At 43.2% G+C, this 23,363-nt stretch overlaps 1 protein-coding gene across 3 annotated transcripts in view; it reads left to right on the forward strand.

Moving 5' to 3' along the window:
- slc35d4 (solute carrier family 35 member D4) overlaps nucleotides 1-23,363 on the forward strand; it is a 155,569-nt gene that overhangs the window by 34,194 nt on the left and 98,012 nt on the right. For all 3 annotated transcript variants that reach the window (XM_080194459.1, XM_080194461.1, XM_080194460.1), the window contains exons 9-10: nucleotides 17,861-17,906; nucleotides 23,199-23,234. In XM_080194459.1, the coding sequence (XP_080050585.1) occupies nucleotides 17,861-17,906; nucleotides 23,199-23,234 (82 nt within the window). The remainder of the gene's footprint in view (nucleotides 1-17,860; nucleotides 17,907-23,198; nucleotides 23,235-23,363) is intronic.

Genomic DNA, 23,363 nt, shown 5'->3' on the forward strand with positions numbered 1-23,363 from the left:
AGACCCGTGTGTGCTGGGGTGGGGGAGTGGGGGTGGACTTATTAGTGAGAGGCAACGTGGTTTTGTGAAGGGGAGGTCGTGTCTCACGAATTTGAACGAGTTTTTCAAGGAAGTGATGAAGATGATTGATGAAATAGGGCAGTGGATGTTGTCTACATGGACTTCAGTAAGGCCTGTGACAAGGTTCCTTATGACAGACTGATGCAGAAGGTGAAGTTGCATGGGATCAGAGGTGAGCTGGCAAGGTGGATACAAAACTGGCTTGGTCAAAGACAGATGGTAGCAGTGGAAGGGTGCGTTTCTGAATGGAGGGCTATAAAAAGTGGCGTTCCTCGGGGATCAGTGCTGGGACCTTTGCTGTTTGTAATATAAATAAATGATTTGAAGGAAAATGTAGCTGATTTGATTAGTAAGTTTGCGGACGACACAAATGTTGGTGGTTTTGCGGATAGCGATGAGGACCATCAGAGGATACAGCAGGATATAGATCAGTTGGAGACTTGGGTAGAAAGATGGCAGGTGCAGTTTAATCAGGACAAATGTGAGGTATGCATTTTGGAAAGTCTAATGCAGATAGGAAATATAGAGTAAATGCTGAACCCGTAGGAGTATTGATAGGCAAAGGGATCTGGGTATACAGGTGCACAGGTCACTGAAAATGACAATGCAAGCGGAGAAGATAGGCAAGAAGATATATGGCTGGGGCATTGAGTTTTAAAAATTGGCAAGTCATGTTGCAGCTTAATAGAACCTTAGTCAGGCTGCACTTGGAATATAATGTTCAGTTCTGGTCACCACACTACCAGAAGGATGTGGAGGCTTTGGAGAGGGTACAACAAAGATTTACCAGGATGTTGCCTGGTATGGAGGACATTAGCTATAAGGAGAGGTTGGAGAAACTTGGTTTGTTCTCACTGGAATGACAGAGGTTGAGGGGTGACCTGATAAAAGTCTACAAAATTATGAGAGGCATGGACAGAGTGGATAGAAGGTTTTTTTTCCAGGGTGGAAGAGTCAGTTACTAGGGGACACAGGTTTAAGGTGTGAGGGGCAAGGTTTAAAGGAGATACACGAGGCAGATTTTTTAGAGTAGTGGGTAGCTAGTAGTGGGAACTCGATGCTGGGGGAGGTAGTGGAAGTGGATACGTTGGTGACTTTTGAGGGGCTTCTTGGCAAATACATGAATAGGATGGGAATAGAGGGTATGGTCTTTGGAAGGGTAGGGGGTTTTAGTTAAGTCGGGCAGCATGGTTGGTGCAGGCTTGGAAGGCCGAAAGACCTGTTCCTGTGCTGTAATTTTCTTTGTTCTTTGTTCAGTGGAGAGCTGGGGTCTCCCAGCTACCTAATGACAAAATTAAATATCAGGCTGCCTCATTTCGCACAGTACTCACTCATGTTGGCTGGATTCAGCAGTCTCCGAAATGTGGTTTCCTGCATAATATTGACTTAGAGCTGCCAAGTTAAGAGTTAATGTTTTGTCACTAATCTCCCAAAGGTCCTACAAACATCTCTCAGGCAGTTACATGCTCTGAGGAAGCACGCTCCCAGGGGAGGCTGGCACACTGGTATTGTCGCTTGACTGGTAATCCAGAGACTCCAGGTTCAAATACCACCGTGACAGAGGTGGAATTTTTAAAAACTCAAAATCTAGAATTAAAAATGTAACGACCATGAAATCATTGTCGATTGTCGTTTTAAAAAAACCATCCAGTTCACTAACGTCCTTCAGGGAAGGAAACCTGCCGTCCTTACCTGCTTCTACTCTGGAACAGTTCCTACAGATTGGAGGGTAGCTAATGTAACCCCACTATTTAAAAAGGGATTTGGAGAAAATCATAGAATTATAGTCACACAGCCTGGCGTGGGTAATGGGGAAAATTTTAGGGTCAAATCAAAGTGGTGTTACGAGAATGGGGCCTGGGTGGAATTATTGTTGGTACAGACTCAATAGGCTGAATAGCCCCCTTCCGCACTATTGGAATTCTATAATTTTATAGCAGAGCATTTGGTAAACAGTGATAGAATCAAGACAGGGCCAGAATGAATTTACGAAAGGGCAATATGCTTGACAAATCTAGAATTCTTCAAGAATATAAATATGGAGCTGATGAGGGGGAACCAATGGCAGTGGTTTATCTGGACTTTCAGGAGGCTTTCAAAGTCCAACCTAAGCTCAGCGTGTAAAATTAATGTGCATGGGATTGGGGTTAGTGTATTGAGGTGGATAGGAAACTCGTTGTCGGACAGAAAGTGAAGAATAGAAATAAATGGGCCTTTTTCCAAATGGCAGGCAGTGACTAGTGAGGTACCACAGGCATCGCACTAGGAGCCCAGCTATGCATAATATATATTAATGATTTAGATGAGGGGACTAAATGCAATACTTCTAAACTTGCAGGTGATACAAAGTTGGGTGGGAGGGTGAGCTGTGAGGAGGATATAGAGGTGCTTCATTGTGATTTGGAGATGGAATAGTAATCCCCTTAGTCCTGTGTCTTGTGTCTTTAGCAAACTGTTTGTGCGTGGCACAGCGAAACTGCTATCATTCTGGAAATCCTTACTGTTGCATTCTGAAGGATGTCACCAGATATATCCCGGCACTTGAATGGTATCTTCAACAAACTTGCCCAGTGACCATTCTTGTGCTTGTATGCTTTTGGTTATACCTTTTCTGGGTGTCATTAGTACAGCTGCTGTCAGGAGTCATCAGTCATGTCCTCATCTCCAAAGCCCATCCGCTGACTCCACACACAGATGTGGATGTTTGTGATGTGGGATGAAGGCGTCATATTAGTTTCCTGGGTATGTTGCACAGACATGCATGATGATCTTTTGATGTTGCAGATCTGCTGAACATTGTTAAAAATTCTTTGGGTTTGGGTGGGACTGACAAGGCCAGCATTTGTTGGCCCATCCCGAATTTTAAAACAAATCTGGAATTGGAAGTCTAATGATGAGCACAAAACCATTGTTGATTGTTGTAAAAACGCACCTGGTTCACTCATGTCCTTAAAGGGATGGAAATCTGCCATCCTTCCCTGGTCTGGCCTACATGTGGCTAGATACACAGCAATGTGGTTGACTCTTAACTGCCCCGTCAAGGGCAATTAGGGATTGGCAATAAATGCTGACCCAGCTCGTGAGGCCCACATCCCATTTTATATATAAAAAAATTAATTACCCTTGAACTGAGTGGCTTGTTAGGCCATGTCAGAGAGCACTTAAAAGTCAACCACATTACTGTAGGTCTGCAGTCATACATAGGCCAGACCAGATGAGGATAAACAGATTTCGTTTCCTGAAGGATATTGGTAAACGAGAAAGGACATTGGTAAACCAGATGGGTTTTTAACAATAATAGTAGTTTCGTGGTCACCATTACTGAGACTCACTTTCAATTCCACATTTTTATGTAATTCAATTTAAATTCCACCAGCTGCATTGGTGGAATTTGAAACTCTGTCCCCAGAGCATTTGTGTGGGCCTGTGCACTACTTGTCCAGTGACAATCCCATAACAACACTGTCTGCCCATGAACATTGGTGGATCAGCTGATGAATGTTGCCAGTTATTCAGGGGATAGCTAGATTGCTGCATGCTCTATCAATGACTCCCAGTACCAATGGGAATACAGCCAGAGCAGCTAATCCTCTCATTCCAACTGGCTTCAACAGTAGCAAATATGGAACTGGCCACCTGGGAGATGTGCCTTATTCAGCAGATCCACAGAAGAAGCAAAACAAAGAAATTCAGGGCTTTGGTGTTTTTGACTGCCATTGACAATGTCTGTGCTCCTGAGGTCTTCCAGAAAGCTTCAAATGTCAGGGACCACCTGACAGAAACGTCCAAACCACCTGAATTCTGACTTTTCATATCCAGAAATAACCTGGCAGCCTATATACACAGGGTTAGGAGTACCACATTCAGTGATCTGGATCTCCTCTGTTCATCTGGTTTGTCCTGTGGAGTTGCAGATGATTGAGGAGCAGGTTGCTGTTGATGATGCGCCTCCTCCATCAGAAGCCTAAGGTAGAGCTGCATAAATGGTTACCATGTTGGTGTGAAGAGTGACAACTGGGAAGAGCACGTTAACACAAGAATCTTCAAAATAGCAAAAAATAACAATCAAGGTATTAGAAATTCCCCCCAAAGAAATGAAAGCACACTCCCAGAATGAAGTTGGGAAGTTTTACTGCAGCTGTACAGGATCTTGGTGAAATCACATCAGGAGTACTGTATACGGATTTAGTCTCCTATTTTAAAAATCATCAAACAGTTCAGAAAGGATTCTCTCTACTCACCCCTAAAATGAAGAGCTTATCTTATGAAGAAAGGTTGAACAGGTTGGGCCTATATCCTTTGGAGTTTAAAAGAATGAGAGGTGACCTTATTGAAACGTACCATTCTGAGGGGTTATGATCGGTCGGATACCTGATGTGGGAGACTAGAACTCAGGCAGTTTGAGTATGTGGTTTCACTTTTTCCTGAGATGAGGAGAACTACTTTCTTGAGGGTTGTTAATATGTTGAATTCTTGGAGGTTGGGTCATTGAATTTATTTAAGGCTAATTTAGATAGAATTATGATAGACAAGAGAGTTTGTTTTTTAAATTCGTGGAACGTGAGTGCCTCTGGCTGGCCAGGACTTATTGCCATTCTTAAATGCCCTCAAGAAGGTGGTGGTGGTGGGCTGAATTCTTGAACTGCTGCAATTCTTGTGCTATAAGTATATCCACAGTTTTATTAGGGAAGGAATTCCAGGATTTGATCCAGCAACAGTGAAGGAATGGTGGTATATTTCTGAGTTAGAATGGTGAGTGAACTTCAGGTGGTGGTGTTCCCAGCTTTTGTTCTCTAGATGGGAATGGTCGTGAGTTTGGACAGTGTTGTCTAAGGAACCTTGGTGAGTTCATGGGTGGCATCTTGTAGATGATACACACAGTTGCCACTGTTCGTTGATGGTAGAAGGAGGCAAGGGTTATGGGGACAGACAGGAAAGTGGGACTGAGACAAAAACAGATCAGCATGATCTTATCGAATGGCAGAACAGGCTCAAAGGTCTAATTGCCGACTGCTTCTCCTCAGCCCTGAGAGAACCAGGAAGTGTAAACCAGAATATTTACTTCAGTATCAAATCATGTGCAGAAATAAGGAGAGATGGGACTGAGAGAGAGAGCCATAAGAGACAAATGTTTAAAATTATAATTTTAACAATAAGAAACCTAAAGAATGGGACTCCATGCTTGTAGAAGTGAATTGTCAGTATGATTGGCAAGAATAAAGATTATTTTACTGTTCAAAAATTCACTTGAAAAGACAACACCTAGCCTTTCCTGGGTATCTACTCAGTAAGTACCACAAATCCATTCTCTTCCTTGTCTGTGAATGCTGAATTTTTTGACCACTTACTAGAATGATTAAACATTAGAGGAATAGGACAACTTGGACAGCATCTTTCTAATTTGCAGATTTAACTGCGAACACTGGAAGGTTAAAAACATAAGAAATAGGAGCAAGAGTAGGCCATCTAGCCCCTCGAGCCTGCCCCGCCATTCAATAAGATCATGACTGATCTGAAGTGGATCAATTCCACTTACCTGCTTGCTCTCCATAACCCTCAATTCTCTTCTGTCTGATCTACTCTTTAACAAGTGCTGAGAGCCTCACCACTATTCTTAAAGACAAAATCCGAGCCACAATCTTCATTGTTTGCTAGTCTTAATTTAGGCACTTGAAGCAACTTCATGAACACCTAAGTCTGCATGAATGTAAGTTAATCTTGTTTTTGATAGAGTAATCATGGCAGAAATATTTCATTGTATGTCATTAAAAAATACATCAGAAATTACATTGCGATACATCATTGTAATGAGAGTTCCTACGACATTCACCCAGCGGTGCAGAGACATTCTGTAGAATTGAGATGCACTTCATACTGATGAGATAGAGGTTGCAACAGGTAAATAGGTGCAAGTTGTGCAAAGTGGAATTGAAAGTTATGTTTACTAAAGTTTCCAGTATTTAGGACCAGTTTGATGCAGTGGTCACAAATGAAAACACTTACATTTCCTTCCATAAATCTGCTGCAGCTCATTCTTGGATGGTAACCTGTAACATTTACTGATCAAAGCATTTTGCGCTGTGCTTTTTCCAGAGTTTTCCCTTGAACCAATTCTAGTTGCCCATTTGACAAGTGACTGTGCCAAATGTTTCATCTTTTCCGCCAACTCTAAATACTAGGAAAATAAATCATTCTGTGAAGATTCCAGTTAGGGTATGTTCCATCTGTTAAAGATGATCTGGGAATCCTATTTAAAATTCTCACTTCTGTTACTCTGTTCCTGGATTTGTGCTCAGTCAGACTGAGTGATGTGAGGTCAACCACATGCCAAGTCTAAATGTTTCAGGAGCCTAGTCCATCAGTCAGTGTTTACCAACTAAAGAACCAACATGGGCCTGGCCACTTCTCTCCAAATATCACTTCTAACTCTTTGACCTCAATGCAGCCATAAAAGGAACAAAGAGGTATAGTGGCAGCCTGAATGAGGTGCGAGTGGAAGATGGAATAAGAGGGCATTGCTAGGTTCAACTTTATTGGACTCAAAATGTTAGTTCTCTTTCTGTCTCCACAGATGCTGCCAGACCAAAATTTCCCAGTATTTTCTGTTTTATATTTCAGATTTCCATTCCCTCATTTTAGTTATCCTATGTGGTTCTGAGATAATCCAGTTTATTGCTCTTGAGGGACTGATTTTCAATTTAATCCCTCGTTGCTCATATTCCCTAAGCAGAATCTCTTCCCCAGTGCTATCTGTGCCTTGAATACCTGTGTCGACCATAGCCATTGGATCTGCCCTCTCCCACTGTATGTTTCCCTCCAATCCACAGCAGGTGTCCCAAACCCTGACACCAGGCAGGCAGCAAAGCCTTCTGGGCCCTCACTCTTCGCTACAGAGAATTGTTTCTATTCCACTGTCCCCTACTCCCACCACATTGCTATCTACTCCCCTCAATTGAATGGCCTCCTATACCATGGTGCCATAGTCAGTTGGCTCACCCACCCTGCAATCCCCAGTTTCATCCGTACGAGAGGAATCGGTTGGACAATTACGAAGGCTGAGGTTCCTCCACTTCTACTTTTTGAGGTCCTCATACCTGCCTCATTTGCAGGTACTGTCTTTGACCAAATCAGAAGACTCTATCCTAAGAGATGTGGTTACCTCTTTTGTATTGTGTCCCGGTAACTTTATCTCTGTCGCAATTCTACCATCCCGCTGCACAACATTTTTAGGACAGAGGGCTGGGTGATTCTCACGTTGGCCGATTCGCAGGGTTCATGCAAGCGTTCATGATCCGCTTGCACCTCCCAGTGCCGAATTTACGCCAACGCCTGCTCTGTGCCCGAAATCGGCGAGGAGGCACCAAGACTATTTAAATGGTCGTTTAAATATAATTTCAATACAATTGAAGGGCCCAGCTCTGAATTTTCAGGGCCCACTAGCATCTCCCATCCCACCCTGTAATCCACTCCAGCAGGAATTGCAGTAGTTCCTCACTTGTGGGGAGCTGGCAGCCCAACCCTACTGGAATGAAAAAGGGGCAACCAGGGCCCCCCAGAGAGTCGGGTGCTGGCTGTTGCCCCCTTGAGCCCCCTGGCACTGCCCAGATGGCAGGGTCTACTGGGGCAGGGGCCTGATGGGGCAGGGTATAGGGAGCAATTGGTGGGGGTGGCGGTCCCACAACCATTCTCTATAGAGATTGGTGGGGAAAGCAGGGAGGCCAGCAAGCGGGATGAGCTGGGATGTCAGCCAGAAGAACAGTCAGCCTGCTGGGGGATTCCTGTCAGGGGTGTGGAATTGGTGGGGTGGATGGCTAGGAGGGGGTGTCGAGGCTGGGCCCAGGAATGGTGGGGGGGAGCGTCTGGCAATGCAGGGGTCATGGAGCTAGCCAGCAGTTTGGAGGCTGAGTGCAGGGCCATTGCGCATGCGCCAATCACGGCACTGACCGATTGGCGTATGCGCAGTGGCCCACTCAGCATGCTGATTTCAGCCTCTCCAGTAGGAATAGACCGTACCATCTGAAATTTAATATTCATGCTGAATATCAGAGGGCACAATGTGACAGACTCTTCTCTGAACTTCCATTGAAAAATTGATTTACTCCAGTTTCCACATGAATTCGACATTTAGAAATTTTTGGGGAGAATTCCACCCACGATGTCTAATTCAGCCTCCAGGTTCTCGAGCTGTGACACTACAGGTGCATTTGCCCTGACTTGCATTGTCTGGTCATGCCTACATTCTACAGTCACAACACATCACCGCCTCTGCTGTCTGTGATTTTATGTTCTTCCACTTTGGAAAAGTGAGGGATTTCAGCAAAACAAACAGAGCAGGTTTCATTTTGTTCCCATTATAAAGCTAGTAATTGTGAAGTATAAAATTACTTGAACACAAATGTATAAATTCTTATTCAGAAAATGATTTCACAGGAAGTATGCCCTTGCCTCTTGACGCACTGTCAATGTTGTGGTTTTATTATTTGCATTTCTCTGGGCAGGTTTATATGTATTTATTTTCGCCCCCTTAAAGAAATGTTCTATTACAAGCCCAATCCTAACCTTAGGGAATTCTGTTCATGATCATCAAAGGCCTGCCATCCTGTGTTTCTTTCTAAACACGATTGGCAATTCAGTGTCGATTAGAAATTGCCAACTTATATCAAGCCTTTGCAACTACAAGAGGAGAGGTCAATCCTGTTGTCCTGGGCTTGCCTTGGGCGAGGTACCATCGCTGAATGGCACTTGTTTAGTCCTCTGGAAGAACATAGATTTTTTTAAATTAAAGTTGGAATACAATGCTCATTTGTTTTCCTAATTGACAGTTCTTGCACTCTTCAATCCATCTTCTGCCCTCAGTAACTTGACAGCAGCTTGGAATGTGTTGGGGCAGATTGTTAGCTCTTCAAGAACAACTCTCACTTCTATAACACATCAGCAAAAGGGCACAGATCACTTCATGGAAGCATAAGTCAGAAAAAAATCAAAGGCTGTCCTCTGCATTAGGCAGCAGGGGCCACACCAAAGTGAAGAACAAGCCCTTTTTTCTTCCTGGGAGAAGCAAGTAATAGAAACATAGAAAATAGAAGCAAGAATGGGCCATTAGGCCCAGTGAGCTTACGCTGCAATTCATTTTGATCATGGCTGATCATCAGTAGCCATATCCTGATCCCGCCTTCTTCCCCCACTCCCGTCCATATTCCTTAAAGGAAATTCTCATTGGTTATTTTTGACTGTTATAAACAAAGTCGCGTTTTCCCCACATTGTTTCATCAGCACCTTCAAAGAAATCTTCAATTTTCAAACTTTCTTTTATCATCAAGGCTGCCACTAATTTCCTTTTATTGTCTCACCTTTAATGTGTAGCCCAAGTGCTGAGCTACACAATTCCTCCTGCTCTGTGGGAATCTGTATTCAACTTGGAAAATGAGGTTTCGGGTCTTGTATCACCTGATGATGTCGTGCAATTTTACTGCTGGTTGAACTGCATTAATACCTCCGGTTAAACACGCCCATGTTGTGATGTTGAGCTGAAGAAACAGGGAAGCTGCTAGCTTTAAATCCAGTCAATGATCTCAGCCAAGGTGACTGAAGAGCCCGTGGTTGGCTTTGGCACTGAAGGTTGGAAAAGATTTGCCCATTTTTGGACAATGATCTTTGCCGAAGGCTTTCGTAGAAACCCTACAGTGCAGAAGAAAGCCATATGGCCCATCAAGTCTAAACCGACAACAATCCCACCCAGGTCCTGCCCCCCGTAACCCCCATGTATTTACCCTGCTAATCCCTCTAACCTACACATCCCAGGACATTACAGAGCAATTTAGCATAGCCAGTGCACCTAACCTACACATCTTTGAACAGTGGGAGGAAACCGGAGCACCCGGAGAAAACCCACACAAACGGGAAGAATGTGCAGACTCTGCACAAAGATTGACCCAAGCCAGGAGTCAAACCAGGAGCTGTGAGACAGCAGTGCTAACCACTTACCGCCCTCAATTGTACTTTTCAGACGATACGGTGCTTGTGGAGCAGCGTTATTTGTGACATGGGAAAAATAGCCAGCACAGCAAGCTGCCCAAAATAGCAATGTGATGATGACTCAATAGCCTGTTTTAATGATGTTGGTCGAGGAATAAATATTGGCCAGGACATGGCAAAGAACTCCCATGTATTTGGAAATATTGCCATGGAATTTTTTGCATCCACCAGAAAATTTGTATGCATATGGCCGAGATCAAATTATCTGTTAGCATTTATTGTCTCGATAAGAAAAATTGTCACTTGGGTCTGCAAATCATGTTTCATCAGCACCTTCAAGGAAACCTTCAAATTCTAGACACTTATTCAGTGTACACAATTTTTCAATGCCCAGGGTCTGACACTAATTCCCTTTTATTGCTTCAAGGTTAATATGGAGCCAAAGTTCTGAGCTGCACAATTTCTATTGCTTGGTAAGAGCCATTATTCAAAAGCTGCTCTTTGTAGAGCTGTCATGAGTTAGTGCAGAAGAGAAGGGGGAAAAATCTTCATTGGCAATTGAAAGCTCAAAGTAACCATAATTGCAAGCAAAATGTGTTTTATTATACTCTCCAAGCTGGCTGGAATGATGCATTTGTAGCTCGACAATCCACCATGATCTTTTTAGATAAACTGGATTAGCCCAAGGTGTATCCACATGTTGGATTGATATTAAACTCAGCATGTTCCTTTACATGCAGAGCTGCTTCTAAAGATCACTTCTTTTGATTTAACAAGTGAATGCCTTTATTTTTTAAAATAAAATTAGTAGCAAATCCAATCAACAAAGTGACTGGCCTTGTGTTGGGTCCATTCATTCATTTGAAGAGACGAGGGGATAGCACTAGTATGAGTTTGAAATGCTTTTCTTTTATTGAACAGAACTTTAAAAAATTAACAAAAGCAAAAAAAAATGCAAACTTGGATACTGGCTTCTAAGCCAGTCTCTCTAATCTAAGAACTGAACTTAAACACAAAGTGAACACACAGACTCTGCCAAAAATATATTTCAACCCTTATCTTGTTATTGCAAATGTTTTTTGCAGGCTATCTCCATCTAGAAAAACAATCCTTGCAGCTGCTGTTGTTTGCCTGCGTTATGTGCCTTGCAGGAATGCAGGCAATTTTTAGCTAACCCATCATGCCCTTGACATGCAGTCAAGTCAGCCACAACTGTTTACCTTAGCAAAGAACAAAGAAAATTACAGCGCAGGAACAGGCCCTTTGGCCCTCCAAGCCTGCACCGACCATGCTGCCTGACTTAACTAAAACCCCCTACGCTTCCGGGGACCATATCCCTCCGTTGCTATCTCATTCATGTACTTGTCAAGGCGTCCCTTAAAAGTCACTACCATATCTGCTACCACTACCTCCCCTAGCAACAAGTTCCAGGCACCCACTACTCTTGTAAAAAATCTGCCTTGTACATCTCTTTTTTAAAACTTGCCCCTTGCACCTTAAACATATGCCCCCCAGTAATTGATTCTTCCACCCTGGGAAAAAGCTTCCGACTATCCACTGTGTCCATGTCTGTCATAATCTTGTAGACTTTTATCAGATCTCCCCTCAACCTCCATCGCTCCAGTGAGGACAAACCAAGTTTCTCCAAGTTTCTCTCATAGCTAATGCCCTCCATACCAGGCAACGTCCTGTTAAATCTTTTCTGTACCCTCTCCAAAGTCTCTGGTAGTGTGGCAACCAGAATTGAACACTATATTCTAAGTTCAGCCTCACTAAGGTTCTATAAAGCGCCAACATGACTTGCCAATTTTTAAACTCAATACCCCAGCTGATGAAGGCAAGCATGCCGTATGCCTTCTTGATTGCCTTTTCCACCTACATTGCCACTTTAAGTGACCCGTGTATCTGTACACCCAGATCCCTTTGTCTATCAATACTCTTAAAGGTTCTGCCATTTACTGTATATTTCCTATCTGTATCAGACCTTCCAAAATGCATTCTCACATTTGTCCGGATTAAACTTCATCTGCCATCTCTCTGCCCAAGTCTTCAACTGATCTATATCCTGCTGTGTCCTCTGATGATCCTCACCGCTGTCCACAAATCCACCAACCTTTGTGTCGTCCGCAAACTTACTAATCAATCCAGTTACATTTTCCTCCAAATCATTTATATATATATATATATATATATAAATATAAATGATTTGGAGAGTTAGTTAACCTCTACAGTCTAGCATTTAAATGTAATTGTGCATAGGCAGAAACATCTTACAATGAAGTCTTTGCATAGACTGAAGCAAACAGGGCAAAACATACATAGAATCCCTCACCTGGCTTGCACCCAGTTGTTAAACAGGGTCCCAGTGAAATCTGATAAATGCACAGCCATTTTGCCAAGATATGTGACCAACTGGATCAGGTTCACAACACATTTGAAAAGAAAAAAACATTTATAATTTTTTTTTGCACCATAGCCACGTAATCATTCATTCTGGATTTCAATCCAAACAATGTCTGGGCAGGGAGGGGAATGATGTTGTGGGGGGGAAAGAAGAGAGCTATAGTAGAATTCACACCTTTGAGCATGTTGGGATGTACTGTTGTCCCATGTGTTGTAAGGTGAGGACAATGGAGACAGTTTGTAAAGATGGAATAATTAAGCAAGGTTTGGTCGCAGTTCAAGATCGATTTAATGTTTGTATCAGAATACCATTTTTTTCAAGTCACATTGCTGAGAGAAAGAAGTCAGGGTTTGTGGTCATTGCCTCCTCTGAAGAGACATTTTTCCCAGCATGTAAATAAAGAATAGGCTTGGTTTTGCTTTATGATTGTGCTGGCTCCATTATAATTGGTAAAGGCAATACAGAGAGCTTGAAGTCAGCACACAGCAAGGAGAGGAATTATTGTATTTGCTTTTCAGTAGCAAAACCAACCTGATTTTCTTTTGAGTGCTGTTCTGTAAGTACACTAAATGTCTCTACAGGCAGGAGAAACTGGCTTGTACAATATTCTGAAATTTTGTGTAACATAAGGTATAAATAACACAGGTTTTTGGAAGCAGTAAATAATTTATCCTTGTGTAGGAAGGTATAGAACTAAAATACAATTCAGGAAAGTCCTTTTTTGCTGCCACTATCCACCTTGACTCTCTTCTTGTCTGAACATCAGCATTTGGCATCATTGCCCCGAGCCGCCAATCCGTACATAGTGGCACTGCTGCCTCACAGCACCAGGGACCTGGGCTTGAATCCCGACTTGGGTGGAATCTGCATGTTCTGACGGTCTGCGTGGGACTTCTCCAGATGCTCTAGTTTCCTCACAAATTCCGAAGACGTGCTAGTTAGGTGGATTGGCCGTACTAAATTCTCCCTCAGTGTCGCCGAACAGGCACCAGAGTGTGGCGACTAGGGGATTTTCACAGTAACTTCATTGCAGTGTTAATGTAAGCTTACTTGTGACACTAACAAATTTTTAAATAACATTGAATTGATTTGTTGATCTTCCCTCTTGATTTGAGTCCATGCTGTCCATACTCTTTCTGATCATGTTAAATATTATGAGGATTAATTATTCACAGTCCTCGGAATTTTTAAAACCTCACGTTTTTTTTAGAGTGAGGTATTGCCAAATTCTTTGCTGTATCGTCACGGCTTATCCTTAAGTTTAAGTTTGTTTATTTGTGTTACGAGTAGGCTTACATTAACACTGCAATGAAGTTACTGTGAAAATCCCCTAGTTGTCACCACTGGTGTCCACTGAGGGAGAATTTAGTATGACCAATGCACCTAACCAGCACATCTTTTTAGACTGTGGAAGGAAATCAGAGCACCTGGAAGAAATGCATGCAGATGCAGGGGAGAACATGCAAACTCTGCACAAACAGCAACCCAAGCTGGGAATCAAACCTGGGTCCCTAGCGCTATACCATAGAGCACAATTTAGTTCCATTCCCCTCTCTTGTCCAAAGCCATGATATGTCCATGTATTGCAATGATGACTATTTTCCATAGTATGTTGGAGGAGCATGAACCATTGCTCCGTAGAGGTTCACCTAGACACCCAGGATGATATGTTCCACCGTTCTGCTTAATTACTCAAACATCATTTAAGTTTTTTAACTGCCTACTTTATATCCCTTTTGCTCATTCTCCTTCAATTTCAGTGTCTTGAATTTACCAATATTCAAAAATATCTGCCACTTTGTCAGCCAAGTAATCAGTAACGATAAGTAATGACACCTCCTCTATGATTATCCTCAACATCAGTGGTCCACAAAACTGTGTCCTCAGCCCTTACTCTTTATGCAGTTATGACTGGCCAGATTTCGCTCCAACTTGATTTTCAAGTTTGCCGATGATACCATTGTAGTGGGTCGGATCTCAAACAGTCAGAAAATGGAGTACAGGAAAGAGATAGAGAATCTGGTGAAATGGTGCGATGACAATAATTTGATTTATTATTGTCACGTATAAGGATACAGTGAAGAGGATTGTTTCTTGCGCTCCATACAGATAAAGCATAGTTTTGTACCTTTATCCCGATGGAAGAAGGTGGAAAAGAATATAGCTGGGGTGTGTGGAGTCATTAATTATGCTGGCTGCTTTTCCAAAGCAGTGGGAAGTGTAGACAGTGTCAATGGATAGGAGGCTGGTTTGCCTGATGGACGGGGTAACATTCATGGTCCTTTGTAGTTTCTTGCGATCTTAGAGCAGGAGTGATGCCAAGTTGTGATAATACAACCAGAAAGAATGCTTTCTATGGTGCATCTGTAAAAATTGGTGAGAGTCATAGCTGACATGCCAAATTTCCTTAGCCTTCTGAGAAAATAGAGGCTTTGATGGGCTTTCTTAACTATAGTGTCAGCATGGAGGGATCAGGACAGGTTGTTGGTGATCTGGACACCAAGAAACTTGAAGCTTTCAACCATCACTACTTTGTCCTCATTGGTGTAGACAGGGGCAGGTCCTCCACTATGCTTCCTGAAGTTGATGGCTATCTTCTTCATTTTGTTGACATTGAGGGAGAGATTGCCGTTGCACTAGTTCACCAGATTCTCTTATCTCTTTCCTGTGCTCCATCTGGTTATTATTTGAGAGCCGACCCACTACAGTGGTGTCATTGGCAAACTTGAAAATCGAGTTGGAGAGGAATTTGGCCACACAGTCATTGTGTATAAGGAGTATAGTAAGGGACTGATGACACAGCTTTGGGCATCAGTGTTGAGAATGACCATGGAGGAGGTGTTGTTGTCTATCCTTACTGATTGTGGTCTGTGGATTAGGAAGCTCAGGATCCAGTCATAGAGGGAGGAGCGAAGTCCCAGGCCCCGAATTTTAGATGACTTTTGTGGAAATAATGGCGTTGAAGGCTGAACTGTAGTCAATAAATAGGAGTCTGACATAGGTGTCCTTGTTACCTAGGTGTTCCAGGGTTGAGTGCAGGGCCAGGCAGATGATGTCTGCTATGGATCTGTTGCGGTGGTGGGCAAACTATAGTGGATCCAGGCAAGCTGGGAGGTCGGAATTCATTCATGCCAAGACTAACCTTTCAAAGCGCTTCATAATGATGGATGTCAGAGCCACCACACAGTTGTCATTAGGGCACACTGTTTGGCTTTTATTTGGTACAGGGATGATGGTCGTCTTCTTGACACAGATAGGAACCTCAGATTATTATAAAGAGAGGTTGAAGATGTCTGCAAATACCCCCGCCAGCTGCTGTCTACGCTGTCTGGTCTGCACAGGACCTGCATGCTCATCTGGGTAGCCCATCCAGGCCACTTGCTTTCCGTGGGTTCACTTTTGAGTAAGCTGCTCTGACATCTGCAATGGTGACCTCATCTGAGGCTTCCACGATGGAGGGTGTGCTCTGTCTGACCTCTTACTCAAAAGGGGTGTAGAATGCATTGAGTTCATCATGGACGGATGCATTTGTGCTGATGATTTTACAAGCTTTCATCTTGTAGCCTGTTATGTCTTGCAAACCTTACTGTAGTCATAGCTATAATCTCTCCCTCAATGTCAGAAAAACATAGGAGATAGTCGTTGACTTCAGGAGACACAATGGAGAACATACAACTGTTTGCATCAACAGTTGAAATGGAAATGGTCAAGAACTTCATGTTTCTAGGAGTTCAGGTCACCCACAACCTGTCCTAACCCCTCCATGCTGATACTATGGTTAAGAAAGTCCACCAACGCCTCTACTTTCTCAGAAGGCTAAGGAAATTCAGTATATGCACTACAACTCTCTCCAATTTATACAGATGTACTACAGAAAGCATCCTGTCCAAATGTAGCACAGCTTGGTATGGCTCCTGCTCTGTCCAAAACTGCAAGAAACTACAAAAAAATCCATCATACAAACCAGTCTCCCATCCAAAGACTCCATCTATACGTCCCGCTACCTCGGAAAAGCAGCCAGCATAGTCAAGGATCCCACGCACTCCGGGCATACTCTCTTCCACCTTCTTCCGTCAGGGCAAGAAGTTAAAAGTCTGAGACACATACCAACTAATTTGAGAATAGCTTCTTTCCTGCTGCCATCAGATTTTTGAATGGACCTAACATATATTATGCTGATTTTTCTCTGCACCTTTGCTTTGACTGCAGTTTATATTCTGCACCCTCTCCTTTCCTTCTCCCCTATGTATTCTATGCACGGTATGTTTTGTCTGTATAGTGTGCAAGAGACTTTTCACTGTATCCCATACATGTGACAATAATCAAATTAATCAACTCCTTCAGACTATGTAGATGTCATCTCTTTGGTCACTTCTTTCCTGTTTTTTGCAACACTGACCTCACCCTGTTTAGCAAACTTAAGCACTTTATTTTTTCCCAATTTTGAAATCATTTATGTACATTGTAGAGAGAGAAGAAATGTGGAATATCGATTAGGAATGAGTACCCTAGCAGATGTTCCCCTAACAAACCCCAGTGGAACACATAGTTTGTACCCCTTGCCCCTATGCTGTTTGCAAACCAGAGACAACTACTAAGGCTTGGTCAGTGCCACATCAGCAATACTCGTATACATTGACTATCTCGGGAGCTAAGATCTTAGTTTATAATACTTGTATAATACCCATTTTGGACATGATCAAAAGATACTGTGTAAAGGGACAGTCTGAGATTTGTACAGTATCCATCATATCCCTCACCTCTTCAAAGCACTTAGCATACAATTGCTTAAAAATCGATCATGGCCGATGAGGCAAAATGTTGATCAGGATCCCTCGGAAAACTTTTTTTTAAATTGTGCTATGGAATCTTGATCATGAATCTGAAGGACAGAAGCGCTGATGAAGCACTCCCTCAGTGCTGCACAATATTTCAATTTAGATTATCTGTTTGGGTGTGCAGTACATTAGAACTGTATTTGGTTGTTTAACTGAAAGTTCATCTGTGAACGTGGTATACATGTTATATTTGAAATAAGTTGTGGTTTCCTAGTCTTTAATGATGATGTGGAGATTGCGGCATTGGACTGGGGTGGGCTCAGTAAGATGTCTCTCAATACCTAGTTAAGGTCCAACAGATTTATTTGGAATCAGGAGCAGCACTCCAAAAGCTCATGATTTCAAATAAACCTGTTGAACATTAACCTGACATTGTGAGACTTCTTATTCTAGTTTTTAATGTCAACAGTTTATTGTCAGAATGGATGCATTAATTTTTAATTTGACTTGAATGCACTGCTACTATTTGTAATATGATAACAGCAGTATAAAGTTTTATTTACCAACAAAACTCAAATTGCAATTTTTCTTAAATGTGTGCAGTTTTTATGAGTGCAGTTTACTGTCCATGTTCTCTTTGCAGGTGGATACAAAGTATTTCAGAGATTATCAAAATCTTATTCATTAAAGTAAGTTTATTCAGACTATTCATAGAACCCCTATAATGCAGAAGGAAGCCATTAGACCCATTGTGTCTGCACCGACTCTCCAACAGTGCATCTTACCCATCCCTTGCTCTATCCCTGTAACCCCACATGTTTATCCCCCTAACTTGCACATCTTTGGACACAAAGAGGCAATTTAACATTGCCAAACCGCTTAATCTTTGGACTGTGAGAGGAAACTGGAGCACCTGGAGGAAACCCATGTAGACGTGGGGTGGAAACTTTACACAGTCACCCAAGGCTGGAATTGAACCAGGGTGCCTGGCACTATGAGGCAGCAGTGCTAATCACTGTGCTATCATGCTGCCCTATATTCACACGCATCTGATAAACATATCAATTTTTATCCCCTATTACATCAACATTCAGGACCCTGGCAAACAAGAGGAATCATATTAACTAGGACACATAACAATTGTATCCCTTCAAATCCTATTACCCAGCATTTACATGGCTGTTTATCATATTAATGTTTTCAATCCTTTCAATGAATTGCTTTTGAAGGGTAACTTTTGTTTATACAGAAAGGGTTTTGGTGAAGATAAAAAGAAGCTTTAATCAATCATGAGTGTCAAGATATTTGTGAAATGCAGCTCATTGTGAAACATTGGTGCACTTATTCAATCTCAGCATTGAGTTCTCATTCAGTATAATACTGTTCTCCTCAGTAACTCCTATTATTTAGAGGATTGGAGAGTATTCCAGGAAGACGCTGGTGGGTGTCGTCTATAGGCCCCCGAATAATGATCTGGAGGTGGGGCGGGCTGTTAACACGCAAATAAGTGCGGCGTGCAGGAATGGGACGGCAGTAGTTATGGGAGATTTCAATCTGCATATTGATTGGTCGACCCATGTTGGACGAGGTGGGCTCGAGGAGGAGTTCTTGGAACGCTGCCGGGATAATTTCCTTGAACAGTGTGTGTTGGAGCCGACGAGGGAGCGAGCTATCTTGGATCTGGTGCTATGTAATGAGGCGGGTAGAATTAGGGACCTTGCGGTGAAGGATCCTCTTGGAGAGAGTGATCATTGTATGGTGGAGTTTCTGGTGCAGATGGAGGAGGAGAAAGTGGGTTCCCGGACACGCGTCCTTTGTTTGAATAGAGGGGAGTATGGTAGGATGAGAGAAGAATTGGCAAATGTGGACTGGGGGAGTGCGTTGGAAGGTAGGTCTGCTGAGGAGCAGTGGAGGATCTTTAAGGAGATCTTTCTTGGTGCTCAGCAGAAATTTATTCCGATGGTTAAAAAGGACAGTAGGAAGAGAGGTAATAAGCCGTGGATAACGAAGGAGGTGAAGGAAAGTGTTAAATTAAAAGCGGAGGAATTTAGAGTAGCTAAGAGCAGTGGGCGAGAAGAGGATTGGGAAAGGTTTAAATGTCAACAAAGATTGACAAAGAAGTTGATAAAGGAGGGTAGGAGAAACTATGAGGCTGGGCTAGCACTTAATATAAAAAAGGATAGCAAGAGTTTTTATAAATATATAAAAAGGAAGAGGCTGGCTAGGGTGAACGTTGGTCCTTTAGAGGATGAGAAAGGGGAGCTAGTGGTAGGGGATGGGGATATGGCTAAGGTCTTGAATAACTTTTTTGTTTCTGTCTTCACGGAGGAGGACGTGAATAATTTGCCGGGTGTTAGCGATGGAAAGGTGGTAGGACTGGAGGGTCTTAATGACATTACTGTTACTAGAGAGGTGGTGCGCGACAGACTGGAGGGGCTGATTATGGACAAGTCCCCAGGACCGGATGGAATGCATCCGAGGGTTCTGAAAGAAATGGCGGAGGTGATAGTGGATGCCTTGGTGGTTATTTTCCAGACGTCGCTGGATTCCGGGGAAGTGCCGGAAGATTGGAAAACGGCTAATGTTACGCCGTTGTTTAAGAAGGGTGCCAGGCAAAAGGCGGGGAATTATAGGCCGGTTAGTTTAACGTCTGTGGTAGGTAAAATGTTAGAATCCGTCATTAAGGAGGAAATTGCGAGGCATCTTGAAGGGAATTGCTTGATAGGGCGGACGCAACACGGTTTCATTAAAGGGAAGTCGTGTCTGACAAATTTACTGGAGTTCTATGAGGATGTGTCTAGGGCAGTGGATAGAGGAGAGCCGGTGGATGTGGTCTTTCTGGATTTTCAGAAGGCGTTTGACAAGGTACCTCAAGAGGTTATTGCAGAAGGTCAGGGGACATGGAGTTGGGGGTAGGGCGTTAGCGTGGATAGAGGATTGGTTGTCAAATAGGAGGCAGAGTGTGGGGGTCAATGGGTGCTATTCGGATTGGCGGTTGGTGACTAGTGGGGTGCCCCAGGGGTCGGTGCTGGGGCCTCAGCTATTTACCATTTATATAGATGATCTGGAGGAGGGAACCGAGTGCAGGGTGTCGAAATTTGCTGATGACACCAAGATTGGGGGAAAGGCAAATTGTGCGGAGGGTGTGGAGAGTCTGCAGAAGGATCTAGATAGGCTGGGCGAATGGGCCAGGAAATGGCAAATGGAATTTAATGTTGGCAAGTGTGAGGTGGTCCACTTTGGTAGGAAGAATGGTAGGAAGGACTATTACTTACGTGGCGAAAAACTGCAGCAGGCGACGGTGCAGAGGGACCTCGGGGTCCTTGTGCATGAGTCGCAAAAACCCAGCTTGCAGGTGCAGCAGGTGGTCAGGAAGGCAAATGGGATGCTGGCCTTCATAGCGAGGGGGATTGAATATAAAAGTAGGGAGGTCTTGCTGCAGCTGTATAGGGCATTGGTGAGGCCGCAGCTGGAGTACTGTGTGCAGTTTTGGGCGCCGCACCTGTGCAAGGATATTTTGGCCCTGGAGGGAGTGCAGAGGAGGTTTACTAGGCTGATACCGGAGTTGAGGGGATTGAGCTATGAGGAGAGGCTGAATAAACTAGGCTTGTACTCGTTAGAGTTTAGAAGAATGAGGGGAGATCTCATTGAGACGTATAAGATGATGAATGGGATGGATAGGATAGAGGTGGAGAGACTCTTCCCGCTCAAAAAAGACAGTAGGACTAGGGGGCACAGCCTCAAGATAAAGGGGAGGCGGTTTAGAACGGAGTTGAGGAGGAACTTCTTCACTCAAAGGGTGGTGAATCTCTGGAATTCTCTGCCCGTTGAAGTGGTGGAGGCTGCCTCGCTAAATATTTTTAAGAAGCGGGTTGATGGGTTCTTGATAAGAGAGGGGATTAAGGGTTATGGGGAGAGGGCGGGAAAGTGGAACTGAGCCACAACAGATCAGCCATGATCTTATTGAATGGCGGGGCAGGCTCGAAGGGCTAGATGGCCTACTCCTGCTCCTATTTCTTATGTTCTTATGTTCTTATTAATCACGTCTAATGTTACGTCATTCAGTCATGGGAGTGTCACTTGCCCTTCCCTAATTCCCCTTGAGGAGGTGGTGATAAGCTGTTTTCCTGAACTCCTGCGGCCTTATGGTGAAGGTATTCTTAGTTCTATTATGGTAGGATAGGGAGTTCCGTGATTTTGGTCCCGTGATAACAAAGGAGTGGCAGTATTTTTCCCAATCAGGACGGTGTGAAGCTTAGAGGGAAATGTACACATTGTGATGCACTTGCTGCCCTCTTCAGAGGCATAGGGTGTGCGTCTGAGAAGGTGTTGACAAACTCTGTGCTGCAGTGTATCTTGTAGAATGGTGTACACTGCAGCCATAAGGTGCTAGTGGAGGGAGTGAATGTTTAAGGTGATGGATGGTGCCAATTAATTGAACTGCTTTGTTCCGGATGGCATTGAGTTTCTCGTGTTGGAGTTGCACTCATCCAAGTGTGTGGAGAATATTCCATCACACTCCTGGCTTGTGCCTTGCAGTTGGTGGACAGACTTTGAGGAGTCTGAAAGTTAGCAAAGTTCCCAGTCCCTGAAATGCGCTTCATAAGATCATAAGAAATAGGAAAAAGAGTAGCCTATTTGGCACATCAAGTCTACAATAATAATTCACATTCTGAGAGAATAAAATTTTCCCCATCCCTATATTAAATGGGAGAACCCCTTGTTTCAAACTGTGTCCCATAGTGCTAGTCTTTCCCACAAGCAGAAACGTCCTTTCAGCATCAACTTTGTCAAGCCCCCTCAGGATTTTATATCTTTCCATAAGACCACCTCTCGCTCTTCTACACTCCAATGAATACAAGCCCAATCTTTCCTCACAAATGAATCCTTTCATCCCAGGAATCAGTCGAGTGAGCCTTCTCTGAACGCTTTCTAATTCACTTATGTCCTTTCTTAAATAGGGAGGTCAAAAAGATGCACTGTACTCCAGATCTGGTCTCACCAGTGCCCTACGCAACTATAGCCAGCCAAACATCCCTACTCTTACAGAAAATGCTGAAAATCTCAGCAGGAGTGACAGCATTTATGGAGAGAGAACAGAGCTAAAATTTGGAGTCAGGTGACTTCAGCATCCTCAATAATTTGCTGTTACTCCTCACTTTTATTTCCTTTCCCCTTGCATTCAATTTGTCTTCCTAATCACTTGCTGCGCCTGCATACTAACTTTCCCTGGTTCATGTAGCAGAACACCCAGATCCTTCTGTATCTCCGAGTTCTGCAATCTCACTCCATTTAAATAGAGTACTGCTTTCCTATTCTTCCTACCAAAGTGGACAAGTTCACATTTTCCACAATACGATCCAAATTTTTGCTTGCTTGTTTATCTATCTCTTGTCGCTTTGCCATATGCCATGTTTGCACCACTGATACACAGTGGCAGTAGTTTATGCCACCTACAAGATGCACTGTAGCAATTCACCAAGGCTTTTTCAACAGCACCTTCCAAACCATTAACCACTATCATCTAGGATGGCTAGGGCAGCACATACTTGGGAATACACTACCGGGAGATTCCCCTTTCAGGCCACTCACCATCCTGACTTGAAAGTATATTGCTGTTCCTTCACTGTCACTGGGTCAAAATCCTGGAACTCTATCTCTAATAGTACTGTGCATCTTCTTACAACACATGGATGGCAGCAGTTCAAGAATGCAGCTCACCACCACCTTCAAGAGTAATTAGGAATGAACAATAAATACTGGTTCAACAAGCGATGCCCACACCGTGAAAGAACTGTTTTTTAAATTCATGAATGAACTTAGCCCTCTTTCCCTAGTTAAAAGGTGTGTAATGAAAAGACACTAATTTGAGCTAAGGAACATTATCCACTTTGCTTATGGAATGTATTAGTGTTGTTAATCCTGTTTTAATGCTGAAGTCCCATCACTGATGGTTTAACAGTTTGTTCTCTCTTTTTCAGCGAGCTTGAGCAACAGTATCTAAACTACTTGTACAGGTAAATATCATTGACTGCAAAAAGAACAGCTAAAGTGTGTTCAGTTTTACAGCAGGAAATGTTTTGATTCCTCACAGTTGAATATTTCTTTTATTTATTTTCCCCTTCCTCCTCTCCCACCCTCACCTT

The sequence above is a fragment of the Carcharhinus amblyrhynchos genome, chromosome 8, assembly GCF_965287045.1.
Source record: "Carcharhinus amblyrhynchos chromosome 8, sCarAmb.v2.hapA, whole genome shotgun sequence".
Taxonomy (NCBI): domain Eukaryota; kingdom Metazoa; phylum Chordata; class Chondrichthyes; order Carcharhiniformes; family Carcharhinidae; genus Carcharhinus; species Carcharhinus amblyrhynchos.